Raw genomic sequence first — 26,516 nt, forward strand, 5'->3', positions numbered from 1 at the left:
GTGAGGTTAATAGTTTGTGTTGTAAAATCTACCGTTAAAATAATAACTTGATAAATTTTAACTACTCTATAACTAAAGTTATTAACGTTCATTTGATATTTTTATTGCGTTTAATTAATATACTATTCGGAATTCTAAATCGTTTATTGCTAATTATCTCTCCGGTATTAATAATTTTATTTCTTCTTTCTGTCATTTGAGGAAATTAATACAATCATTATTTTATTATTTTTTTTTAATAACTACTATGCAATAAAAATGTTTAAGCTTTTGATAAATATTTTTTTTACGCCGTTCGGCAATTTTATATTATTTATTTTTATTTATTAATTTTGTAAGAACAATCTTTGATACACTGTCTGTGATTTACTAGGTTTAAAAATTAATGAAGAATTAACGAGATGTATCACAGCGTAAGATAAATAATATATCGACGGTCTAATTAGCAATTGGTTTCTCCTTATTTTTTAGATGGTGATTTTTTAATATTTGATGTAGCAATAGTCTAATTATAAATTATTTGAACGATTCAAATAATATTATATTAAAATATTATACCTCTATTATGTATTAAATTGTTTTTTAAAGTGATAATAAATTTTGAACTAATTTTTTTTTCGTACAAATGAAAGATTCTTTGAAATGGAGTTAGATAATTTGCTAATTATAATTTCGATATTCGTAAAATATATAATAAAGTCAGTAATTTAATAACAAAGGTTATGCGATAGTTTCAGCTAATGCAACACAATTGGAGACAACTATTTTATGTTATATTATTTATTAATTGCAATAAGTAAAAATAAATGATTAATAGTAAAATTAAATTGTTTTTAATATAGAAAATTTTAATTTAATTTTTGTGTTGAATTTTCTGCTCTAAAATTAAATTAAATTCGAAGAGAAATTTTAATTTAAGAATAAATTATCTTAAAATAAATAGAATTTTTTTTTTTTATTATTGAAAAACTGATTTAATAATTTGATGTAATTAATTTAGTAAAATAAAACTGGAGTTTTATATTTTAAATTGAAACCGATAAATTAAACTATATTATTAGATTTATTTATTAAATATTAGAAATTTAATTAATAATAAGAAACTCATTTATAATAAATGCATTAACTTACTACTATCAAGAATGTAAAAGCCTATTTTATGAAAAATGTACAAATACAAGATCTAAGTTGTTAGTTCTACCAAAAATAAACAAAACTATTAGTACTCAGAATGCTTATTATGTAGCAATTAAATATTATAACAAACTCCCTGCTGATATGAAAACTATAGTCTGTAGTAAAAAATTGTTAAAAAAAAAGTTAAGTTACTGGATAAGAAACCTTAATGGTTAACATGCTTGAAAAATGTAATGGAAAATGCGAGTATTTGATTGGATATTTCTTTTTATGATAATTATCTATAATTTTGTATTTCTTTCTATATAAATTTATTACTTTTGTACTTATTATCTCTTTGCATTGTATTATCGACAAAAATTTTGTAAAAATTATATATATTGTAAAATTGGTATTTTTGTACTGGTTCTATAAACAGGTGTCTTTACAACTCGATAGAATTCTTTACCAGATAAATAAATAAATAAATAAATAAATAAAATAACATATATATTTTAGTCTGGAAAAAAATTTTGCATAATAAAAAAATGGCAATTAAAATTTTTTTAAATGTCAGATGAAAAAAAATGAGATTAAAATTATTAGCATTTAATCAAATGAACGTAAATATTATAATAAATTAGTAATGTTATAAAATTTATTACTTGTAAGGGGATTAAAACATTCTTACAAATATATAATCTATAAACTGTAAGAAATAAATCGGGTGACATGCGGTGAGAAAGTAGTATTAATCTCTGTTTCTAAATCTGCATAACTTTTCATGCAATTACGAAAGCACGATTGCGAGGAAAGGGCACTAACTTGTGGATTGAAGGGTCTCTGCATTCGCAAGCCATCGGGGAGTCCCCCGGCCTGTGAAAACACGACCAAGGACGGTGGCGGGAGATGATTCGGCAAATATGAAGAATTGTCCATCTATAACAGACACCGATTTTTCTTCTGTACTCTTCAATTAATTTTAAATAAAATAAAACATTGCGTTTTATTAACTCCGACGCATCGCGATCGGTGCGCGTTTATTATATCAGACGTAAAAAAATCTTTTACACAGAAAAAAATTTAACTTGAATCAAATAAATAATTTTGAAGAACAATTTTCTTGATTTGAGTAAAAAAATTCTTAGACTAAGAAATTTTTCTGGGTTTAAGTAAATTTAACTTGATTAAAGAATTTTTCGCCTTGATTAAAAAAAATGAAACTTTCCCAAATTATTTTCTTGGTTCAAGAATTTTTCTCTTGTTTCAAATTAGTTTTTTTTTTCTGTGTATGAAAACAAAAAAGCGAAAACGATAAAAAATAAAACAGTGGAGCTGTTTTAGCTTAAAACGGAGCATTAAAGAGATAAATTCGCGTGTTAATCAGCTGGTAGGCGAATTAAATGTATAAAAGCCGAAATCTAAATCAGTAAACAATCGATATCGCATCCGGCATTAACCAGCCACGCAAAACCAAATTGCGTGGACAAATGCTTCACCGCAATGGTCACACACAGTACCACCCGCATCATCGTGGTCGTTCCCCGATCACCCAATGCCAATGTATTAATGCCGGAATCAAAATCAAATTGGTTTTATATTACGTCCGCCGTCGCGGAGCAGTCACCATGTCACCAGTGTGTGTCCACAGCGGTTGAGCATATAATTGTCGTCATCACGAGCCATCGCCGCGGACAAATCGTTTCGGTTCTTGCCTAGGCTCATCAATCATCCCTCTTTTAATCGATCATTTAACTCTCGATAAACTACTCTCCTATGCCTTTTTTTTTACATTTATATTTATTATTATTCTTCTTCTGTCATTACTATTATTATCGACACATTTTAACAACCGCAATCAAGTTGTAACCGTCAACTGAAAATGACACTGAAAATACCAGACAATTTTTATACATTTATTTTTAAAAAACTAAAAATTGATACAAATAATTTATTAAAATTAATTTAGCAGATATTTTACAATTTTTAATAATTTTTTTAACAAATAAATTATTTCAAAGAAAATGATAAGAAAAAATTGACATTTAGAAATTTAAAAAAATAAAAAATGCAATTTTTTAAAAATAATTTTTCGGAGCAAATTTATTTATTAAAAAAAGTTATTAAGTAACTGCTAACTTTAATGTCATAGATAAATTTTTTAAAATTATTAGCACAAAAATAATCGAATTTTTGTTTTTAAAAATTTAAATAATGAAATTATGGGAAGCATATAAATTATTTTTAAAAAATTTGGACTATTTTCATTCTACTGAAAACAAAAATTTAACATTTTTAAAAAAATAAATTACTATAAAAAAAAATTTTTAATTTTTAAATTTTATAAAAAAATTAATCAAACTTTTTTTAAATTATTTTTTAACTAACTTATTTATTTTTAAAAAATCAAAAAATAGTCTGCTGATTTTTGTCAACATTTTACACGACATAATTTTTAATTTTTTTAAAATGAATAAAAAAATATAAAATTTTTCAATTTAAAAAAAAAAATTGTCGTAGATTTTTTCACTGTCATTCAGTATAAAAAAAATTTTATATCGGAGTAAAACGACCACTCGATTGAAGATGCATTTCACAAATAATAATAAAAAGAAAAAGAATAGTTACAGTTGGACCGCTGTCTTTCCACATGATTGCTGAGGTGCGATGATAATCTTGTTGTGAAAGATTTAACAAATTCAGCTATTAATTAAAATAATTAAAATTTACAACCATTGATTATTGACAAGTCGAAAATTCATTCTCATGAATTTTAGTGTCATTTATCCGCAACGAATAAATAAATTACAATAAATAATAACTAGCGAAGAAATAAATAAATATTTAGAATCACTAAAAAAAAAAAAAAATAAAGTTTAAAACCCGCGCGCTGAGCAAAAGAGACCTAACCTCTTCCAGCTGTCACGCTCGCACTACACGCACGTATTTGAAAACCGCACAGTTGACACAGTAAATAAATTGCAATAAAAGCAATGACACCGGGTAAAACGGGAGCGCTGAAAAATAACAACAATCTGTAAATGTTTTTTGTTGGATAAAAACAAGTGACAGTTTGAGTAAATATTGTTGAAAAAGTTTAATTCAAACGGCAGCATGAGCCCGCGCTTTCGGTGGATTCGACCTAACCTAAACCCCGGCAAGTACTGTTGGTACCCTAGCAAAAGAGTTATCAGCTGTCACCCCGTCACGGCAAAACGTGAGAGACAAACTGAGAAGCTAGGTAAGCGGGGTATTGAATGCTAGAGGAAGCTGCCAGCCCGGTGAGCTACCTCGTGGACATGCGAGTGCAGACTGATTGGAGCGTGGAGTGAGGGTACTTACCCACGTCCCTCGAACGCAGAGGAGCGCGACCGCGGTTGCGGTGCCGGAGGTGGTGGTGCGGAGGCGGAGGTACAGATATGCCAGATACGGAGGCAGGAGGCTCCAATTTCTAGCTCCTACGTCCAGCTCACACGCGTGTTTCCACAGACTGACGCCACGCCATCTACAATTTACGGTATTCATGCGCCGGCGTCGATGCGCAGTAGCCAACCAATCACGCTCGTCTGAAATATTTGAATTTTTTTGTTAGTTTTGTTTTTTTTTAAGGCTGTTTATAATTTTTTAAATCAATTAAGATTTTTAAGTAGTTTACAAATTTTTAAATAAAATTATAAATCTTGAAGAAGAAATTTTATAATTCATTTTTATTGAAAAATTTTGTTTAGTTGGTTAAGAAGAAATCAGTGCTAGTGTCTATTGGTTAGGTGTACGTTGGTAGTTCCACTTAACAACGGCTAATAAATATTATTGTTGTTATTTTGCAAACATGTGCAGTTTGTTAGTGAACAGCTGATTTTGCAATTTTGCTTTTTAACTCAAATGGATTTAATTTGAAAATAATAAATAAAATTACTATTTTGCAAACACGTGCAGTTTGTGACTGAACAGCTGATTTTGCAATTTTGCTTTTTAAGTAGTGGATTTAATTTGAAAATGTCTGAAGAACATAAATCTGAATTGGAAAGAATTTTTGATATTGCTAAAAATGATGAGAGTTTAATAACAATAGTTGCTACGGTAGATACTGGTAATTTTTATTTATTTCTTTTATATTTACATTACATTTCGTATAATGGCATTATAAAATTAATGACAGACTTTGATAATTTTTTTATTTTTTTCAAAAAATAAATTTGTTATAGAAAAATATTAAAAAAAAAAATTTAGCAGGTATTTAATAACTTTTAGAATTTTTTTTTACATAAATTATGGCAAAAAAAATTGGCATGTAGACATTTTAAAAAATAAAAAATGCAATTTTTTAAAAGTAATTTTTTCGAACAAATTTGTTTGTTAAAAAAAATTAAAAAAATTCTCTAGTGACTGCTAACTTTAATATCATAAAAAAATTGCATTTATAATTTTTTTACATTAAATGATTCAAAAAGTTTAATTTTTTAACAAATAAATTATAAAAAAATTTACAAATAAAAATTTTTATAAATGAATTTGATTTTTTAAAAATATTTTTCAATAATTATTTATTACTCTAATAAAACTAAGTCAAATATCAGCTGATTTTAGTATCATGTTAAAAATCTACAGATAATAAATATTATATTTTTTAATTTTTATATTTTACAGGTTTTGAATGGCAAGCAATAGATGAGTGCAGAGAAAAAATATTACAAAATTTACGAGTATTCAAAGACCGTGGAAAAATATGTTTCAACATCCCAATAGATAAATATGACAAGGTATAACCCAAATAATTAATGATATTAAAGTTAGCAGTCTTAACAATTTTTTAATTTTATTTGACAAAACAATTGTTTTAAAAAAATTTGCAATTTTAACTTTTTAAAATTTTTACATGTCAATTTTTTTTCTAAAAAATGTCAAATGTCTGCTAAATTAATTTTCATAATAATTAAAAACATTTCAAATTACATTAATAATAAATTTATTTATTCAATAGGTAGAACAATTGAAGTCAGTAGACAATGTTTACATTTTAGCTGATATAAATTATCACTCATACAACAAAAACGACAAGGAGTCCTGCTTTCAGCTTCTCAGAGACACTTTATCATCGAATAAGTCTCAATTAGACAAGAGTATAAACGCGTGGAAAAAGTTCACGAAGTTTCCCGGTAAAGTGTTTCCTTCTATTAAAGAGTACGAGCGAGTAATAGACGACTACAAGGCGGTTAAAGAAGAAAAGAGGAAAGGTCCAGAGGAAGAAACTGTGAGAGGTAGAAAAAAGCGAGGCAAGGATCCTTCGTCGTCTAAAGAGACTGATATTTTATCCTACCGAGTCTCATGTGAAAGAACTGGGGTCCACGCGTTTGAGTCTCAAGAAGTTGCAGTGAAATTAGGCGGAGAATTTAATGACTTATACCACTGGATAGTTGATTTAACTGATTACCAGCTGGAGATACTTTACAAAATTTCTTACGCTGAAACTTTAATATTGCTACGCGTGACTACTGAGTCGATGCACCGGAGAAACATTGCTTTTTTTGGACCTACAACTCTCAGGGCGACTGTTTGTTACAATTTGTTGCGGCTGGCTAAACCTAAACCTGGGGAAATTATTATTGATCCAATGTGTGGTGGTGGATCCATTCCTATTGAAGTAAGCCTTGATACTTAAAAGCTCGATGAAAATTTTAATACTCAGAAATTTTATTAAAATTCATTATTATTTATTCAGGCTACTAAAGAGTTTCCATTGAATTACATAATTGGTGGAGATAATCATGAAAAAGCCATGGAAAGATCCAGGATGAATTTTGCAATGCTACCGACCGCGTACAAGTCAGATTTAATTCAATGGAATTTGGAGCGCTTGCCATTTAAAGATTCTTCCGTGGATGCTTTTGTGACAGACATGGTAATCAATTTTTTATTAATAATCAAGTATTTATTTTTATGAAAATTAATTTACCAGATATTTAAGAATTTTTGTAACAAATAAATTATGGTAAAAAAAATTTTTTTTTTAAATTGACTTGTAAAAATGTAATTTTTAAAAAAAAAATTTTTGGAACAAATTTGTTAAAGAAAATTAAAAAATTGTGAAGTGACAGCTAAATTAAGATATCATTTTAATTTTTTATAATAATAAAAAAAATTTATTTCAGCCCTTTGGTAAAAGAATGGGATCAATGTCAAACAATCGAGTTCAATATAAAAAATATTTGCTGGAATTAGGCCGTGTCGTTAGGATGAAATATGGGCGACTAGTTTTACTGACTTACGATCGACGAAGTATTACAATTGTAAGTTTATTATTTTGTTTATAATATATTAAGCTAATAAGACCCAGTTATTGACACTTGAAATTTTATTTTAATTAAAAAAAAAAACAAGTCAACTCTAATAAATTAATAAATATAATTTTTAAATTATAAATTTCAAGATAATTGTTTTTTTAAGAACATTTTATTTTTTTAATTAGAATAAAATTGCAAGTGTCAATAACTGAGTCTTTTATCTTAAGTATCTACAATTATTGTATAATTTATTTGTTTTCTGTAACTAGGCTTTACAAGCAGCTACAGATTTATTTAAAGTGAAAAAAACTCTATCAATAAGCATGGGAGGACTAAATGCAGCAGCCTACGTTCTAAAACGTACAAATTTAGCTTACGACAGTTTTTTAACAAGAGTGATAACACTGGTGACACCAAAAGCTAGATCATCATCTTCATCTTCTGATAAATCAGAATAATAAATTTTTTTACTGGTATATAAACTTGATTTTTTATTTATAATTTAATACAAATTTTGATTTATAAATCATGATACGAATTCAAAGATTTTAAAATTCAAAACTAAATATCAAATTTTTATTTTTTTTTTTTTTATTAAATATTCAAGTTCGACTTTTATTTTTATATCATGATTAATAAATCAATTAGCCTATGTTTTATTGTAAGCAAATAAAACTACAAGAAGAATTTTCTTCTGCTTGTTTCCATCGCATGACGACGGCCTTGGATGATCCATTCATACTCTCCATATTTACTGTCAAAAGTCCCGTGCTGAAGCGAGCGCAATTTCAAAGTAAATCTTGGACCTAGCTCACGTAATTTGGCTTTGCCTTTTTCTAAATCAAATTCATACCTGCAAACAAAATAAAATAAAATAAATTTTAACAACAATTATGTTTATTGAAGATCAAAATAACTACCTGTGATGCCTGAAAAATATGTAATCACGCTGGTTGTGGAACGTGACAGCTCTGCGACCTTTGAATTCAGGTTGATAGTGAAACAAAGCACCTAACATGCGTCCAATAGTGTGACCTAGTCTCGTGGAAAAATGATTTAATATCACTTCTGGCCTGTGATCTGTTATTTCTTTATGACTCCGTTTTAATTCAGGCGTTATCTTAACATTGCTGAGCTTGAACAAAGCCGTTGGACCATCTGGTAAGTGTACGACCAGCATACCATCTGAAGACAGAAAAAAATATGATAAGTATTTTTATTTATTTAATTATTTATTGCACAAAAACACCGATCGGCAGTGTACATTAGTTTTAACAAACAATTATTTTAAACGATATTTGAATATAAATATAAATAATGAGAATGAGGCCAAAAAAGAAAGTAAAAATAAAAATAAAAAACAAAGTAAGACAGATTGGAACATTTTTAAAAAATAATTTAGAGGATTAAAAATAAAAAATGATTAATATAATTACTTGGCTTGCATTGATTCTCATTAATAACAACAATGTCAGTGAATCCTCTAGCAGTAGCAGACTTTACCATCTTTTTAACACCAGAGCGGTTTCGATAAAGAGAAATTGAGTTTGGAATAATCCGTGTAAGTTCTCTGCCAAAGATCCTCGTCTTCCTGGTGGGATTATCGCAGTAAGTTATCAGAACTTTTGGCTCGTAGTCTTTTTTATAATAATCAGCGAACTCATCGTTCATCAGCTCGGCTTTCAGCTCAGCGTTTTCCTCATCATCTAGGTCTCCACTGATCATAGTCTCATCTTTTTCCCTCAAACTTTCAATAGTATGAGTGACACCTTTTGGAGCTCCTTCTTGGATCCGCTTTTTCTTCGCGGCTTTTTTTTCCTTGGCCTTTTCCTTCAGCATCTTCTGGACCTTCATCTGCCTCACGGCTTTGCATTTTATGTGGTTAAAATTAGTGTCTGATGGGAATCTAACCTTCTTTTTTTTGCCCGCACTTTCACCAGATTCTTCTTTAATTTCAACTTCTTCGTCATCCTGCGGTGGCTTTTTACGGCTCAATGGATTTTTACGCAAATCTTTCAACTTCATTTTTTTCTTTTTATATTTATTTTATAAAATTTATACAACGCAACAATTATCAACGACTCACGTGTGTTTACGTGCGTTTCACCATTCACATTCACCAGCACTGAGATTTAAACATAACCTCAAATATTATTTAAAGATTCACACTATACATACCGTGATTAGACTATATACACTGTACCACTGATAAATTTAATTTAATTAACGCGATGTTACACGTTACATTACCCACAAACATCACGCAATGGTATATAAACTAACATGATTAATATTTGCACGCTTGCTTCCGTAAACTAAACGTAAAATTATATGAAAATAAAATTAGCCGACATCTAAAAATTTTTATACTTTTTTTTATCAAAAAAATTATTACAAAAACATTAAAAAAAAGTTTTTTTATTTGTAAAAAACTTCAAAAACTATAAGTGCTATTTTTTATAAGTGTTTTCTAGTCTTAATTTAATAAATTAAGCAAAATCGAAAAATTAAAAATGTCGGCTAACTTTATTAATATAAAATTATTCGCTTCATGCATCCTGATTTTTTTTTTTTTAATAAATAAAAGTAATAATAAAAATGAGTGTGAATATTGGCCGAAATTTAAGTGAAATATTTATCTACATTAATTTATATGATATCATTGTAATAATAAATAATTTTAGAAATCAGTAATAATAATAATAAACGCAAGTCTGTGATTAGAGGAAGGTTTTCAAATTTCTTGGAGGCGCTAAAACTTCTCAATTTTACGCGCGAAATTTAAATTTAAATTCTAAAAACACTGAATCTCGAGTTCATATTAATTTAGCGCTCAAAAAATAAAAATTTCATATTAATTACAGATAAATATTACTTTTAGTATCGTAAAATAAATAATTTAAAGCTTAATAATTTGTTTATCTGCGCCGAGGCCAGAAAACTGTGCTCTGATAAAATAAGAACTTCACTTCGAAATCTTACAGAAGGAAATTATGAAGCAGACCTCGACGCATGTATATGGAAACTACTAAGAGGACATCCAATGAAGGAAATTTGTAGAATAGAATAGAATATCGTTTTTATTTGTATCACATGTTGTGTTTTACAAAACTGTAACTTAATTTAGTTATTTACATCTGCATATACACTAGTTTTGGCTTAAATTTCAACTGTTTGTACTCTCTTTTAACTTTTTACACACCTCATCCTTCATATCACAGTCGCATTACAATACTATTAATACTATTTCATACTTATTCCTAGTATCTATCCCTGTATATTAATGACAGCCTTTTTCTGACATTCAATATTGTAATACTACTCAATCTCTTTAAATAATCTTTCCATTTCGCTAACATATATACACAGATCCCTATTTATTTCCCCTTTTAAAATTATCACTAATTTTTCCATGAAGGAAATTTGTATTTTTTTCAAGGAGATAGAGCGAAGTAAGGATACTAATTATAAAAAATAAATTCTATAAACATAACTTCATTAATTCTATAAATCTATATCTAAATGTTAAATATTTTCTCTTAAAAATATATTAAATTTAAAAATAAAATTGTATAAGAGTTTATTAACATCAAACTGTACAACTGGTATTAATAAATGAATAAATATTTTAAAGTTCTGAATTTTTATTCTATATTAAATAATTAATATATTACATTTTATTTACAGAAAAAATATAATAATAATAATGAAAAACGTTCGATTATCAAATTACGTGTTACATAAAATATTAAAAATAGTTATTATTATCAAATTAGTCAATAATTATAGTCATATATATTATCCTTGATTCAATCCAGGACCATGCAGTTCAATAAAACTTTCCAGAGAACGAGGAACGTACCCAGTGTAAGAAAGTCCGTAGGTTTTAACAGCCTTTGCCGCCATGCATTTCAGCGACAATTTTGTTTGGGTTCTTAATACTATTTCCGCTACTCCTATTCAACAGTTTAATTTATTATTCACTCTATATGTAAAAAAAATATATATATTTAACTACCTGTAGTTGCTGCATCATAAGGCGTCTTTCCTTCGCTATTTACCGTGTCAACATGAGCTCCAGCGTTGACAAGTTCCACGATAATCCCATGCAGGGTCAAAAAGTCGCTAAAAAATAATTTAGAAGTTTTTTTATTTGTAAAATTTGAAATTTAATAATTTTTAAAAGATTTAAGTACCTGATAGGCTTCTCGTAAGCGACTATCACATGTAATGGAGTGTTTCTCTCGTTATCCATCGCATTAACATCTGCGCCGCATTGAATTAATAATTTTGCTGTAGCGCAACACGGGAATCTATTAAAATAATTTATTAGTGTAATTTTTAGTTATTTAAAAAAATTTGTTTTTCAACTTTTTAATAAATAAAAATTACAATAACATTGACAATTTTTTTTTTAAACAAATTAGATGAAAAAAATTATTTAAAAAAAAATTGTATTGATAATTTTTTAAAGCTTCTGAAGATGGAATTTTTCAAATAACATTTTTTTAAGATAATTTATTTGTTAAAAAAATTATAAAATGTATTTTAATTTCAGTATCATAAATTACATACTTGCAAACGTCATTGGTATGAAAATCATCAACTGGCGTTTTAGCGTTAACTGCAAGATGCAGCAGAGTCTGGCCATCGCGCAGTGTCATTTTTAATGCGCATAATTTGTAAACGAGATAATGAGCCTTTTTAATATCTTCTTCGTCGTATGATTTTTGGTTTAAAGCCATTAATTTAACAAGAATTGTCAGGATGTACAACGCTGACGTAATGTTAGATTCTGTTTCATCCTATAAATAATAAATAATTAAAAAAAAAAAAATTTAATAAATAATTAAAAAAAAAATTTAACTTACAAGATACTGGTCAATATCTTCAGCATCGGGATTACTTATCTTCAATTGATTCCGACTCAATTCAATAACACTTGATTCAAGTACATTCATTACTTGAGGAAATTGCAAGTCGACTCCTACGTGAATCATTTGTGAGAAAACCTGAACAAATAATTTTAAATAAAAATATTTTTATTTAAAAAATTTAAAAAAATTTAGGTAAAAAAATAATTACTTGTGCAAACCGTAAAAGATCTTTGACGACAGAAGTATTATTTTGCTGCCTCAAATGTAAAGCGTGAAGCCATAAATCAATACACCTATCAAATCTGGCATTATCAGCTAGTACAGCACCTCTATAAATAATCGGCTGTGGTACTTCTGGATTATGAGTGCCCAATATTCTCTCTCTAATAGCCAGCGATTCCATGTGAATAGCGTTGGCGTCATTCTTAATACTCTCCAGTCTTTGTAAAGTCTCGCTCTCTCTCCAGTTGTCGTAAGCCGACACGGGTTCATTTAATTTTTTACGTATAATATTAGACGGATCTTCGAATCTAAAAAAATCCGATAATTTAAATTAATTTATCAGATATTTTATAATTTAAAAAAATTGTTATAATTTTTCAGCTACAATTTATAATTAATAATTAAATATAAAAAATTATATGTTGATGTATGTTGCCGATAGGCATTAAATAAATAAGCAAATAATCTTGATAAATAATTTTTTTCTATGAAAAAAAAATTACCGTAATTCCATGGCTTTGTGAAGATATTTATAAGCACTAGATAAACAATAATTATCTTTATCATTAGCAAAGGATGCTCCGAGCAATTCGAAGGCCTCTATTTTATCCTCCCGACTAATATCCATCTCCTCAATAAAGCATTCAACAATATGAGCACGCGTACGCTCGGCAGCAGCTATCAGGGGTGTCATTCCATTCTCATTCTTCGTAACCTTAGCTCCAAACTTCAGTAATTCAGTCACTACGCTAACGTGACCCCACTCTGCCGCAAAATGCAAAGCTGTTGCTCCACAGAGAGCTTTAACATTAGGATCTGCTCCGTGTTCGAGTAAAAATGTCACCTGTAATTGCAAAATTAATTTATTAGCTAAAAAAAAATTTTTAAAGGATGTAATGAAGAAAAAAACAAAACTTACGACATCTAAATGTCCCTTGTGAGCTGCAATCATCAGACAAGTATTATTGTACTTATTAGCAATGTGAATATCCGCATTATGATCAATTAAATAGTTGACAATATCAAGTCTTCCATCGAAACAAGCTGCTCTCAAAGGTGTCGAGTTGGTATGTGTCGGATGGTTCACGTCCGCCCCAGCTTTCACGAGAAGCTTCACGATATTGAGATGTCCCGCCCCTGAAAGAAGCTTTTGCTTAAAAATTCCCAATTTAAGCAACAGCCATTTTTGGTTTTAGTCTTGATAAATTTTTTAATTATATTATTGATTAATTTATTAAAAAATAAGGTAATTATGCAGAAGTGGGGCTTCATCTATTTTTGAGTGTAAAAAATTGATCTTTTGGAATATTTTTTTTTAATTGTTCTTCTTTACAGCGGATTTATAATAAAAAGTATGAAAATTTGTGAAATCGTAAATTTTTGATTTTCATTTTATTTCAATTTCATCTAAAATAGGTGGAGCCCCACTTCTGCATGATTACAAAAAATAATTGGGAAAATATATACCTGCTGCACACCAAAGAGCACTAGCTCCTTCAATAACATATCCGTCAAACTTAACAGTTCCTTCTTGTTCAATATCCATTTTAAATTTTTCGATAAACATTTTGACAACTCTGTTGTGACCATAACGGGCTGCTATTATTAGTGGAGTACTTTTTTGTCCATCTTCATCTAGAACTTTCTGTAAAACAAAGAATAAATTTCATAAGTTGATGAAAAATTTCATTTAAATTGAGTAAGAGTTTAAGAATGTTTTATAAAAATTTTTTATAGCCTTGTTAAATTTATTTTGACTGATGTAATATTACAATTTTATTAGAAATATAAACCAATAAATTAATTAATTAATAAAATTAATAATTTTAAAATAAAGCATAGTTTTATAAATTTAGCAAAAAAAAAAAAAAAAAAAAAAAAAAACTAAAATAAATTTTTCTTTGTTAAAAGATAATCAGATAAGTAAAGGTCGCCTGAATAATTGCCAACACCAAAACATTTTTATATACACACGTGTCAATTAAATTAACATTGAGCTCATATGATAGATTTAATGCCAAATCTATTTATATTATTACAATTAAATGTACAATAAATTAAAAACTACAAAAAAAAAGTTAAACAGTCTAGAGAGTTAAAAAAAAAATTATTCACCTGATTAATAATCGAATCAACTTGCTGTTTACCTAGACCACTCAGGAACGCGTATAACGCCATTGACATACCCTCTCTGGCCATGTAATAAATCCGATTGATCAATGGCATCATATCATCCGTTTCGTCATCCATTGTGACTGGATAAACACCGTACAAACTTGTCAGTTTTGATTATTTAATAACTCTTTAAAAATAAAAACCACCACACTAATTTTTCCACTGAATGCTGGACAATAATTAAATGAACAACGGCAATTATTAAATTTAATTGCACTGACAATGATAACAACAGTGAAAATGACAAAAGAAGCAGTCAAGTTCTTTGCCCAACGACTCGTTAACCTCAATAGCCACTTTCATCGCTCTATTTACGTTATAAATACGCAGCAGAGAAGACTGAAGATCTTGGGGTCTATTTCAAGTTAATTTACACACAAAAATTTATCGATCCTGGTCTCTGTTGTAAAAATAGACAGTGACTTGTTGGGTGAGAGAACAGCAGGAATACTTGCCAAAGATGTTTTTTTTATTTTTCCACTCACTGACAGTCAACGTCAATCAAACAAAACTCGAAGCTCGGGAGTCTAGCGAGCTTCCGATGGGAACAAAGACTTGGTCACTTGAAGAAGCTCCATTTGATCTTGATGAAATGCACTTGAGTACTTGGACATTGCTTGCCGATCAAATTAAATGGAATTGATCCAAAGTTCCGAGTCTAGGTCTCGTGTTTAGAGATCTAGAAATTAAATTCACAAGACACTGAAATTATGTTATTAATAAATATTTGATTTAGCAGATGGTAGGTTAATGAACGTACATGTTGGAGACAAAGAACGGCCTCCACCTTTTGGGTTGTCTTGCACGAAGCACAGAGGCTAATGCTGAAGCTGAATCTGCTAATCTGCTGCCGATGGTTGTACTGGTGATAAATGATGTTTAATTCAATAGTGTAGTGGCTGAAAACAAAAAGGTAGTTCTAAATAGACGTGTTGCAATTTTTATTCTTGTATGTGTTTGCACGACCTTCAAAATTTAAGCTTGTGGGTGCTAAGAGTGCTATGATTTATATTTATATTTTTATTTGTGACCATGAAGAGAGAGGAGAAAAACGTATACGTTTTATATGGTATGGAAAAATAATCACTGTTGTATTTTTATTTTACAATTTGTCGGTAATGGTGGAAACTACCTCTAAGCCCGCCATTTTTGTGTATATTTACTGTAGTACTGAAATTAACGGGCATCTGTCAATTTTTTATGAAAATTAAATTTATTTATTTAAATTGAATTGAATTATTTATTTAAATTAGCCGACATCTAAACATTTTTATAATTTATTTTATTGAAAAATTATTTTAAAAAAAATTAAAAGTAAAAATTTAATATGTACAAAATTTTAGAAATTATACCTGCAATTTTTTAAAAATATTTTTTTAGTTCTAATTTAATTAATAAAAAAAAAAAAACAGAAATTATTGAACGTCGGCTAATTTTAGTATCGTAGATTTACTTACATAGGTTAATCTCATAAATATTTTCTTTTGACATAAATTAAAAATACTAAAATGTCAGCAGGAATATTAAAAACTTTAATGACTACAGAAAGCAAGACTAATGAAAGTCCAAGTAAAATTCGTAATCTTCAGGAAGAAATAAAATTATTCAGCGGATTAAAATTAATATCTTCTACAAAATTATTTGAAAAATTTTTAGATATCTGTTATTGCAACGACACTAGAGTAAGTTATCTCTTATTATTAATATGACAGTGTAGTTAGTAGTCACTTAACTATTTTTTAATTTTTTTTAACAAATAGATTTTTTCCAATAAGTTATTTTTAAAAAATTGCATTTTTTTTTTTTTTTAATTTCTACATGTCAACGTTTTTTTCTACTTTTTTTTTGCCATAATTTATTTGTTAAAAAAATTTTTTAAATTATCAAATATCTTTTTATTTTTTTAGGAATTTCTGGTGCTGGATGACGGATTAAAAGTCCACAGATACTCATTGGACGGTCAAAAAATCCACCCTTCGTTCACATTAAATCCCAGTATGTTATTCACTAAAATAATTTGGTGCTCAAGTATTAAATCATTCGCTTGCTACGCCCTTCATGATGACACTTTTTGGTTACTAGATCAAGAGTTTAAATTAATCCAGACGATCAAAACTAAATTTAGAATAAAAAATTTATTTTTTTCATCACCTGAATTAATTGTAATTAGTTCTACAAGTGTTACGGTAAATATTCTTCTTTATCTTCGATTTTTGATTATGATATAATAACCATCCAAATTAATTATCAAAAATAATAATAATGATAATAATCAATTGGATAATCTTCAGAGATACCTGCAAAACAAATCTAAATTAGCCTACGAGTGTTACCAGACAATAAATACAATGGATACTAATTATGGACCTATATGGTCAATGCAGTATTCTTCTTTGATTGCAACGACCACTGAGTCGTTGAAATTAGCTGTATCTTATTTAACAACAATGTACATAGTGCCATTGTCCTCCGAAGAAGATGAAAATGCAGGTCTTTATGTTAAATTTCTTACTACAAAACTGAATGCGACAGCTTCAGCAATCACAGCTCTTTACTTTCATCCCGCTAGTAATTGGATTATCACCGGTGATTTATCAGGCAATGGCAAGTGAATTATTAATCTATATTATTAAAAGAATAAGAAAAATTTTTTTAGTGAAATTTAGTGACTTGACTTGAATTTGTGCCTTTTCAAGGTTTCATATAATTCTCACCGATCGTCAATTTATTATAAGTATTTAGGCTGCATTCGAAAATGCTCTATCTCTAGATACATAATTAAGAAATGACTTTGTATCTTGTGAACTGTTAAAACTTTTAAAGATATAAGCTCATCCCGATGTTGCACTCATCGAGACCTTTTATTTGAGTACCCACATCAATTTTTCATATATTTTATATATTTCACAAATACCATATATATAAAATATATAAAATATATAAAAAATACCATGTGGGTACTCAAATGAAAGGTCTCAATTAGTGTAACATCAGGATGAGCTTATATCTTTAAAAATGTCAATAATTAAGAAATGACCTTTTATTTTGTGAAACATTGACATTTTTAAAAATATAAGCTCATTCCGATGTTACTCTCATCGAGACCTTTCATTTGAGTACCCACATCAATTTTTCATATATTTGATATATTTATATATTTCACAAATACTATATATATAAAATATATAAAAAATGCATGTGGGTACTCAAATGAAAGCTCTTGATAAGTGTAACATCAGGGTGAGCACAACTTTTTCTTCCAGTTTATGCATGGACAACGAACCTAGACCGAGTGTTCAATCATGTCGGGCACAAAGGAGCTATAAAGTCTATCATTTCCCATCCTTCTATTTGCGGATTCCTCACTTCGTCTTCTGATGACATTCTTCAAGTCTGGAGCTGTAATTTTAAAGACAAAACAGAGTATTTTGCAAATCTTGGATCCATAAATGCAATTGCAATTAATGAATCGTCTTCAGTAGTGACTTTGGGCACGAAATTGACTTTTTTCTTCATGCATCAGCTTTATTTATTTTACTCTCCACTTTTGTAAAGATCCCTTTAATTCTTATTTCTTCTTTCAAATTTAATTACTAAAATTATTAAAAAAAAAAAAATTACACACTCCTTTTAGAACAAAAGCAAGTATTCTGCAGTCTACACAAAATCTCAGATATCCGATTCGTATTATCGTGAGTAGTTCCGATCATTCTATCAGTGTCTTATCTTCTGCTTCTGGAAAACAAATCAATGCTATTATTCTTTCGACAAATGTTGAGCCAGTTTCTATTGCCTCTAGTTCTATCAGCGGTATAATTTTTTTTGCTTTCTGAAAATTATTATAATTTTAAATTATATAACACATATTTATTGAAAATATTTTTTTTCTTCCAGGAGATATTTATGTTGTCCCATTAATAACCCGAAATATATTAATCCTCAATTCTAATATATTTCCCATGAAAATCAAGTAAAATATTTTTCTAATTTAAAAATTTTTATCTAATTTTGTAATTTTTTATTCCAGAAATTCTTGGACCAGTGAAAAACTCATTACTACCGTCGTAGTTTACGATCATTACAGCGAACTTATAATTAATCGTATAGTAATAATAATTAATCATCACTACAATCAAAAATTGTTAAAGAATATTTTATTTATAAATTATTTAATTAATTTTTAGAAACCCGAACAATAAATCCCATTAGTGTGCGCATTTTTGCTGGGACAAATAAAGGCGAGCTGGTGTCTATCGACGAATCTACCGGAAAATTCCAACAAATTATCCAAGTAATTAAATTATAAAATAACTTCTGGGTAAATATAATTAAAATTTTAAAATTTAGGCACACAATGGACCAATTAAAAAATTATGTATCTCCAATAAGTCTCACCACATATTTTCGATCGCTGAAGATTGGTGTATAAAATTTTGGAAAATATTTCCTTACATCACAAACCCTCTCGCGTTTTCATATTGTATTTATTTAACTACTCCAGTAATTAATATCGCATCTGTAGGGTAAGTTTTAATTAAAATTAAAGTTTTAATAATAATAAAATTAAATTATTTTAATTATTTTAAAAGATTTTCAGTTTGTGTAATTAGCGCAAATGGCTCAAGAGATCAACTTTTTATGTATGATGTCAAGAAAAAAAGTATTTAAAAACTTATTATTAATTATTAAAGAAGAAATTTTTTTTATAATTAATTATTATTAATTTTTTAGTTAAATATGAAAATAATTTATCAAATGATCATAAAAAACGAATTTTAGACATATCAACTCTGGAATCTTTAAAAATTTGCGCAACTTCTTCAGAAGATTTCACTATAAAAATTTGGAACGAACAAAATATTCTACTAAGAGTAAAAAATATATATTTATAATAATTAATTGCAATAATAAAATTTATCATTTATTTTTTAGATAATTGAAGTAAACTTAATTGCAAGGCGACTAACATTTTCTTCATTGCGAGGAGACATTATTTTTAGCGTTGCAAAACATCTATATATCCTTCCTCATGAAAATTGTAATTAATCTTAATTTTATTTTTTTTATTATCTTAATAATATAGATAATAATTTGAATAATTATTTTGTGTGTAGACTTACCGAGGGAGTATAAAGAGCAGATAAAAATAAAGAACATCAGCGAGGAGGAAGAAGAGGATCTTGTAGCTAAAGATGAGGATGAATACCTGGATTATGAAGAGAATGAGATTAAAAGCCGAGTCTTACATCCGGTGAGCAGTGTACCTCTGTGTTCTCTGGCTCTTTCTTCAGAAGTTCCGCGTCTTGATGCCTTGGTGCTAGAGCAAAAAGGCATGCATTTAAGATTGCGTGAGCGTGACATTAAAGCTATTGAGTTGGGCATCGCGGAGCTTTCTGAAAGACGTAAGAAGATGAAGAAAAAAAAGGCTGTGATGAACTATGAAGATTGGGAAAAGTATGTTGATGGCCTGGCTAAGGAGATTGAGGAGAAAAAAAGGGTCGAGGATAAATTTAATGAACAAAAGCGCGAAATTTTTGATAAATCTCAAGATTGTAAACTGAAAATTTTTGAGTGGCTTAGTAAAATGATTCCTAATTCTTTAGTGAGAGAGTCAAAAAAAGAAGAAGATAAATCTGAAGCCCCAATAGAAAAGAAAATTTATAAATATGAGTACCCTGAGGTTTGTAAAATTAAAATTAACATTAATTTAGCAGAGATTTGATAATTTTAAGAATTTTTGTAATAAATAAATTATGGTAAAAAAATTAAAAATGCCATTTATTTAAAATAATTTTTCAGAACAAATTTTTGTTCAAAAAAAGTTAAAAAAAAAAAAATTAAAAAATGATCAAGTGACTGCTAACTTTAATGTCATAAAATTAAAGTAAAAAAAATATTTTTACCAAATTTTTTGTTTTTAGAATTTGGATAAAAATTCAGATGAAGATTTATTAAGCTTGCCCTTACTCGAAGACTTGAATAAAAAATTAAATGATACAAATGAATAAACACAGATTAATTTATGAGGTAAAAGACTTTATTGACATGAGTAAATGACTTGAATGATTATAATTAATCAATATGATAGTATGATAAAAAATGCGTACCATTCGTTCATAAAATTACAACTGAAATTTCTAACAAATAAGTAAATAATAACAATATTAATAATTATTACAATGCATTACTATTATTTTTTCATGTATGAAAATATAAAAAAGTGCGTTATAATTTGATATATATTTTTAAAATATATACTCGCAATTATAATCAATGATTCTCTGAACAATAATTTTTATTAAATACTTCTCAGTATGACACTATTTAATTATACATTTATTATTTTCAATATTTCATCTGGTAATTGGTTTAATTTAATCGCAATTAGTATACGTCTAAAGTGTATATTTTTTCTCTAAAATACATATATATAAAAATAAAATTATGCTTCGAGAAAAAGTAGGAAGATATTTTGCTACGTAGCTACTTTAACTTTTAAAACGTTTACAAATAATAGTTACAATTTATATTATATTTATAATTAGTCATTCAATTAAATATTCAGCCGATTAATCAATAGATAAATCGCTGGTTAAAAAAAATATTCAATAGGCAGGAAGAATATTTTAAAAACAAATACATCTAAAAATTTTAATAAAAATGCGTTGAATGTGGCACTATTTTACAAAGCCTTAACTGCAGTCTGTGTCTCTTCACGGAAGCTCAATGATCAAAGTTCACATCAGGTTTAGAGACTTTTTAATCACCTGAAGCTTCAACGTCCATTCAAAAATTTGTTTTTTCCAAGTTTTAATTTAAATAAGTTATTATAATTTATTATCTTCCTGGTGAATTTATTAAATTTATTTAATCAGAGCTTAAAATCAAAACTCCGTACGCCGAGGTACTGGATATCGCAGTACCAATGCGCTGTCTGCCGAAATAATTGGCAGGGCATTGTCACAATGATGATTAACTAAATGACTAACGCTGTCGAATATACGATCCTTGGTTCGGACCTAGAATTTTTAATTCCAACAAAATATAAAAAAATCAGTTCTATTATAATATAATTTAATAATAGAAAGTTATACAAATGAAAATAAAAATTACCACTCCCTCTGGATCAATTAGAAGCAAATGCTTAGGCGTTCCATTGTTCATACCCGTGAGAACATATTGTCCAGGAGAACCTTGGGACTCTCGTACAAGGAAATCGCCGTCTTTAGTCAGCATTGACTCAGCCTCAGACCTACTAACACTCCCGTGATACCAGACCTCTTGTCTTAATTGTTGTTTTTGTGACCTGGGGCTCAGCTTATTCATTTCAGATATAGCTGTACTAAATGGCTCTAAAAAAAGAAAAAAAAATTAATAATAATCATTTCTTTAAAATTTTAAACATAAACTATTATTATTATTATTATTATTATTATTATTACTTATTTTTACATGCTTGAAAATTGATAATGATAATAATCAAAATAATGCGATTAATAATAATAATAACTATCATTTTTGCAGTCACTATGTGACTGCCGGGACTTATAAACTATAAATAAATAAAATTTTTGCTTGTTTAAATAATGAATTTTGTTAAATTTCATTGTACTTTTTTAACTATTGACCTTTTTGAAGATATAAGCTCATCCCGATGTTACATTCATCAAGAGCTTTCATTCAAGTACCCACATGCTTTTTTCATATATACATATATATATACATATATATATATATATATATATATATATATATATATATATATACATATATATATATAATATATATAAATATATGAAAAATTGATGTGGGTACTCAAATGAAAGGTCTCGATGAGTGTAACATCGGGATGAGCTTATATCTTTAAAAATGTCAATAGTTTACAAGATACAAGGTCATTTCTTAATTATATATCTAGAGACAGAGCATTTTCGAATGCAGCCTAAATACTTATCATCATAAATTGATTATCGGTGAGAATGATATGAAACCTTGAAAAGGCACAACTTCAGGTCAAGACCTATTCAACGATACCAAAATTAATCATAAAAACCCATTTTATCATATAAATTCACTGGCCACAAAATTTTTCTTATTCTCTTAATAATATAAATAATAATAATAACAATAAATTGTAACTTAATAATTAAAAAATTATCAAGTTTTAAATGAATCCTTACGCATATCGAAGGCATCAAATAAGGATGGTTCTTTTCTAGTGTCTCTATTAGCAGCAATTACTGTATCATTAACATAATTATGCTCAGGTGGAGTTAAAGGCATCACAGTTGCACCATCGGAATTTAAATCAATAAGATTTCCGGATTCTGTCAATAAATAAATAAAATTTATGCTTCAAATTTTTCCAATTAATTCGATCAGTAATAAAATAAAATAAATCATAAATTAAAATACCAGGCCATTGAACAGAAGAATTTCTTCCTCTTCCATTAGAATAGGAATCTGACGAAGACGCACACTGTGCATTATTTGAGCTCATTGAATTTGAACTTGAATGATGCTTCAAATTAGGAAGCGTTGAAGCCGTAATAGGAAGTGGCGGTACCGGAGGTGGTCCTATATCCGGCGGGACTTTACCAGGAAGATCATTATAATAATCACGATCTGGCTCTCGAATACCATTCAATTCAGGGCTATAAATATTGATAATCATTGGTCATAGCAATGCCATTAAAAATAAATATTATATAACAATAAATAGTTAAATAATTACTGCAAACTCGACGGCTTGGTCAGAAATTCTTTGAATCTCAGCTCGAATGCCTGACCAATGGTCGAAATAACATCCTGAGCCAGTCCTCCACCGCATTCAAGTACATAGCAAGCTCGCCATTCCTGGACATCCTTCGCGACGTAAGCGACAAAGTCTAGAATTTCAGTGTCACCTCCTGAGGCAAATGAAATCCGAGGCATCGCATGCTTGGCAATCACTTGACCAGTATCCAAGCTCGTCAGCGTTAAGCTGGTACTGCTTATGGTTAAATTTATATTATCCCCCGCATGTTCCATGCATGGTTTATCGGCAATCGCATTTAGTACTCTGCGAGAAACCTATTGAGCATTCAAATAAATAATTAATTAATTAACAATCATTGCTTGAAATTATTAAACTTACTCTACGTTTTTTATCAGCAGTTTTCAAACCCGCTGCTTCACAAACTCGGTTTATACATTTTCTGAAAATTAAATTTATTTATTTTATTTTATTTTATTTATTAAATTTTGATCCTAGATCTAGTGCTCCCTAAGGACCATCTTATTCAAGTACATAATGAGTACATACAAAATTAATAAAGTAAATTATTTACAGGTAACATAACATGATAAATAATAAGATAACATAACATGATAATTAATAATGTTATAATAAAGATATAATTCTTATTGTCTTTGATTCTTCACAACATTGTTTACACAGTTTTAAAGGTCTCTATTATAATGCCAATTAAAACACGCTACTTTAAATTCAGCAAAAGTGCTTAATGCAACAAGATCAGACGGGAGCTGATTTCAAGATCTTATAGCCGTTAACAAGAACGAACGCTCAAAGGTAACTGTACGACAACTTGGTTGGTAAAATACATCATTTCTACGCTCTGCACGATCTCTGACAGAAAGCAAAATACGAAAGCCATCACGTAACAAATTATCGTAATTCAAATGCAACATCTTATAAATTATACAATTTATGAGTAAAATTTAATGAGTAAAAAATCATTAATTAATTATAGTAAATTATTTTAAATAAATTACTTGGCAACACATGATCTAGTCTCAAAATCCAGGCTTTTCATAGACGTATAAACTTCCAGACATCCAATGTACTGAAAATAAAAAAATATTTTAATATTTATTAATGAATAATTATTTTAAAAAAAAATACTTACTTTGACAGCATAAGTAATTCCTTCTTTGCTGACTAAGTGATCAGGGTGTAGCCATCCTCGTGCAGGTTTGCTTATAAAACTTCCGCCGCCTCCAGCAGCCATGACTACATTCCAAATTCTCTGTTAAAAAACAAGCAATTTAATATCAATTTACTATCAAACTAGTTTTTACAACTAATTACATTCTATACATACTTCCATGATAAGGAAAAATATTACTCGTAATATCTCAAGCGAGAAAGTAGATCAAATGATAGTACGAAATGAGTAATATAATTGGAATTTCAATGTCTTTTGAAAAGATTTAACATTTATAATGATTTTAGAGGAAATCAATAAAAAAAATATATTTATAACTCTTTCTTACCTCAAACTTTTATCACTTTTATATCAATAACTACAAATAACTTTATTAAGCGACATTATTGTTAATAAACAATTTTATTGGGTCAATGCGTTGCTTATGTTGCTTAAGATATTTTGCCGTGCATATATATATATATATATATATATACAAAAACGTAATAAATAATGGTAATTTTTAGGGTTAAAAATTAACTAGTCATCAGTGTGACAATACTGCTATCAAGTGTAAAAAATTTAAATATGGTAATAGCATAAATATATGCTACATGTAAGTGTATTAATATATGTACATATAAGTACTCTTATATATGTGTACAAATGTCTGTAAAAACCGATTAAATAGATAAAATCCGTAGAACAATGTCTCATGAAATTTGACAGCTGATGAGGAACACTTGTGCGCATGATCATATTTTTTTTGCTATAGTTCTACCTTACCTGCAAATAGTAACAAGAGGTTTATGGAATTAAAATTAAATTAGCCGATATTTAAAAATTTTTAGATTTTTTTTTATTGAAAAAATTATTAAAAACAAATAAAAAAAAAGTCACTTGTAAAAAACTTCAAAAACTGTAGGTGAAATTTTTTAAAAATATTTTTTTGTTTTAATTTAATTATTTAAAAAAAATCAAATAATTAAAAACGTCGGCTAACTTTAATATCATGTTTATGGAGACTACACTATTTAAAAATTAAAAAATTTTTTTTATTAATTAAATTATAATTTTAAAAATTTAGATCTGCATAAAGATTTTTGATTTAAGTTATGATTCAATCAATTTAAAAAAAGAATTATTATAGTTGTGGAATAAACATGAAGGGTATAAGTACTTCTCCCCTCCATACTCCATACGTATAGAACAATATATATAATGAATCTTACTTGAATTAAAGACCAGTTTTTTAAATTTAAGTATATCTAATCTTTAATATAAAATAATTTTATTTTTATCCCTGATTAAAAAACCAGCCTTAATTAATTGCAAAATTAAAGTGTTTTAATCGATAATTATTTCCTATCAATTGTATCAGATCTGTAAATAAAAGTACTTACCACAAATGAACAATCCGTCATAATTATTTTAACTCCCGATGGTTTTTTACCAATAATTTTGATTAAAACAAAGAGTGTCAATGATTGGAAAAATTAGATAGCAAGATGATTTTTTGTTCTTGTTTTTAATTAACAGATTTATTTACAAAATATAGGAAACTTCGTATAAAATTACTAGACATAAAAAGCTTTTATGAACGAGGCCAAGTGTATGTTATTTAGGTACTCAACAATTTCTATAACCAGTTCATAAGACAACGGTATAGCTTTTCTAAGAGAAAAAATTTTCTTCAAATTTTTGAGATGTTTTAATCTGTCCATAGCATTTGTTATCCTCTTTATAATTGATTCGTAACAGTACCTGTAGAAACTATTAAAATTAACTGGCTCCTTGGAAGCTTCGATAAAGGCATCCAGTAAACTGTCTTCTTGCGCCAATAATCTTAATTTTTTATCGTCATAAGCTAGCATTAGAAAATCAGCAATTTTCATTTTTTTATCGCCAAATTCCATAAT

At 28.0% G+C, this 26,516-nt stretch overlaps 6 protein-coding genes across 15 annotated transcripts in view; 2 read left to right on the plus strand and 4 right to left on the minus strand.

The window, feature by feature from the left end:
* LOC123269007 (E3 ubiquitin-protein ligase Rnf220-like) overlaps window positions 1–4,679 on the minus strand; it is a 103,534-nt gene extending 98,855 nt beyond the window's left edge. For 2 of the 5 annotated variants that reach the window (XM_044734494.1, XM_044734492.1), the window contains exons 1-2: window positions 4,459–4,679; window positions 1,942–2,055 (exon numbers count right to left, since the gene is read on the minus strand). In XM_044734494.1, the coding sequence (XP_044590429.1) occupies window positions 1,942–2,055; window positions 4,459–4,641 (297 nt within the window). In that variant the 5' untranslated portion in view covers window positions 4,642–4,679. Of the gene's footprint in view, window positions 1–1,941; window positions 2,056–3,744; window positions 4,426–4,458 lie in introns of those variants that run through there. The other 3 variants (XM_044734495.1, XM_044734496.1, XM_044734493.1) reach the window with 3 other exon arrangements.
* Window positions 4,680–4,958: 279 nt separating this feature from the next.
* On the plus strand, window positions 4,959–7,877 carry LOC123268836 (THUMP domain-containing protein 3-like). Its single transcript, XM_044734232.1, has 6 exons — window positions 4,959–5,206; window positions 5,764–5,876; window positions 6,098–6,757; window positions 6,836–7,015; window positions 7,266–7,403; window positions 7,667–7,877. Exons 1-6 carry the CDS (start codon window positions 5,113–5,115, stop codon window positions 7,853–7,855), a joined length of 1,374 nt encoding a protein of 457 aa, XP_044590167.1. The 5' UTR covers window positions 4,959–5,112; the 3' UTR covers window positions 7,856–7,877.
* Window positions 7,878–7,984: 107 nt separating this feature from the next.
* Window positions 7,985–9,628, minus strand: LOC123268837 (probable ribosome production factor 1). Its single transcript, XM_044734233.1, has 3 exons — window positions 8,834–9,628; window positions 8,318–8,582; window positions 7,985–8,250 (listed from the first exon to the last, which is right to left on the minus strand). Exons 1-3 carry the CDS (start codon window positions 9,420–9,422, stop codon window positions 8,073–8,075), a joined length of 1,032 nt encoding a protein of 343 aa, XP_044590168.1. The 5' UTR covers window positions 9,423–9,628; the 3' UTR covers window positions 7,985–8,072.
* A 1,467-nt stretch (window positions 9,629–11,095) lies between these two features.
* LOC123268868 (protein fem-1 homolog B-like) lies at window positions 11,096–15,773 on the minus strand. 5 transcript variants are annotated; one of them, XM_044734292.1, is made up of 12 exons: window positions 15,638–15,771; window positions 15,432–15,570; window positions 14,612–15,373; window positions 13,964–14,141; window positions 13,416–13,633; window positions 13,000–13,340; window positions 12,483–12,804; window positions 12,269–12,409; window positions 11,973–12,202; window positions 11,594–11,710; window positions 11,416–11,522; window positions 11,096–11,353 (listed from the first exon to the last, which is right to left on the minus strand). In XM_044734292.1, exons 3-12 carry the CDS (start codon window positions 14,744–14,746, stop codon window positions 11,196–11,198), a joined length of 1,947 nt encoding a protein of 648 aa, XP_044590227.1. In that variant the 5' UTR covers window positions 14,747–15,373; window positions 15,432–15,570; window positions 15,638–15,771; the 3' UTR covers window positions 11,096–11,195. The 5 variants fall into 5 exon arrangements, with proteins under 5 accessions (XP_044590227.1, XP_044590226.1, XP_044590224.1 ...); XM_044734291.1 differs by having other exon boundaries at window positions 14,612–15,350; window positions 15,432–15,773; XM_044734289.1 differs by having other exon boundaries at window positions 15,432–15,773.
* Window positions 15,774–16,119: 346 nt separating this feature from the next.
* Window positions 16,120–20,806, plus strand: LOC123268893 (WD repeat-containing protein 97-like). Its single transcript, XM_044734331.1, has 14 exons — window positions 16,120–16,353; window positions 16,579–16,857; window positions 16,963–17,275; window positions 17,935–18,220; window positions 18,306–18,481; window positions 18,566–18,641; window positions 18,699–18,772; window positions 18,856–18,962; window positions 19,019–19,194; window positions 19,261–19,331; window positions 19,403–19,542; window positions 19,604–19,709; window positions 19,786–20,351; window positions 20,593–20,806. Exons 1-14 carry the CDS (start codon window positions 16,180–16,182, stop codon window positions 20,677–20,679), a joined length of 2,631 nt encoding a protein of 876 aa, XP_044590266.1. The 5' UTR covers window positions 16,120–16,179; the 3' UTR covers window positions 20,680–20,806.
* A 485-nt stretch (window positions 20,807–21,291) lies between these two features.
* On the minus strand, window positions 21,292–25,332 carry LOC123268895 (SHC-transforming protein 1). 2 transcript variants are annotated; one of them, XM_044734335.1, is made up of 9 exons: window positions 24,947–25,332; window positions 24,580–24,699; window positions 24,446–24,516; window positions 23,808–23,868; window positions 23,406–23,743; window positions 23,087–23,325; window positions 22,852–22,998; window positions 21,785–22,023; window positions 21,292–21,690 (listed from the first exon to the last, which is right to left on the minus strand). In XM_044734335.1, the coding sequence occupies exons 2-9, from the start codon at window positions 24,679–24,681 to the stop codon at window positions 21,556–21,558; spliced, it is 1,332 nt and encodes a 443-aa protein (XP_044590270.1). In that variant the 5' UTR covers window positions 24,682–24,699; window positions 24,947–25,332; the 3' UTR covers window positions 21,292–21,555. The 2 variants fall into 2 exon arrangements, with proteins under 2 accessions (XP_044590270.1, XP_044590269.1); XM_044734334.1 differs by lacking the exon at window positions 24,947–25,332 and adding an exon at window positions 24,775–24,878.
* Window positions 25,333–26,516: the final 1,184 nt, after the last annotated feature.

Source organism: Cotesia glomerata, linkage group LG7, assembly GCF_020080835.1.
Source record: "Cotesia glomerata isolate CgM1 linkage group LG7, MPM_Cglom_v2.3, whole genome shotgun sequence".
NCBI classification, from domain to species: domain Eukaryota; kingdom Metazoa; phylum Arthropoda; class Insecta; order Hymenoptera; family Braconidae; genus Cotesia; species Cotesia glomerata.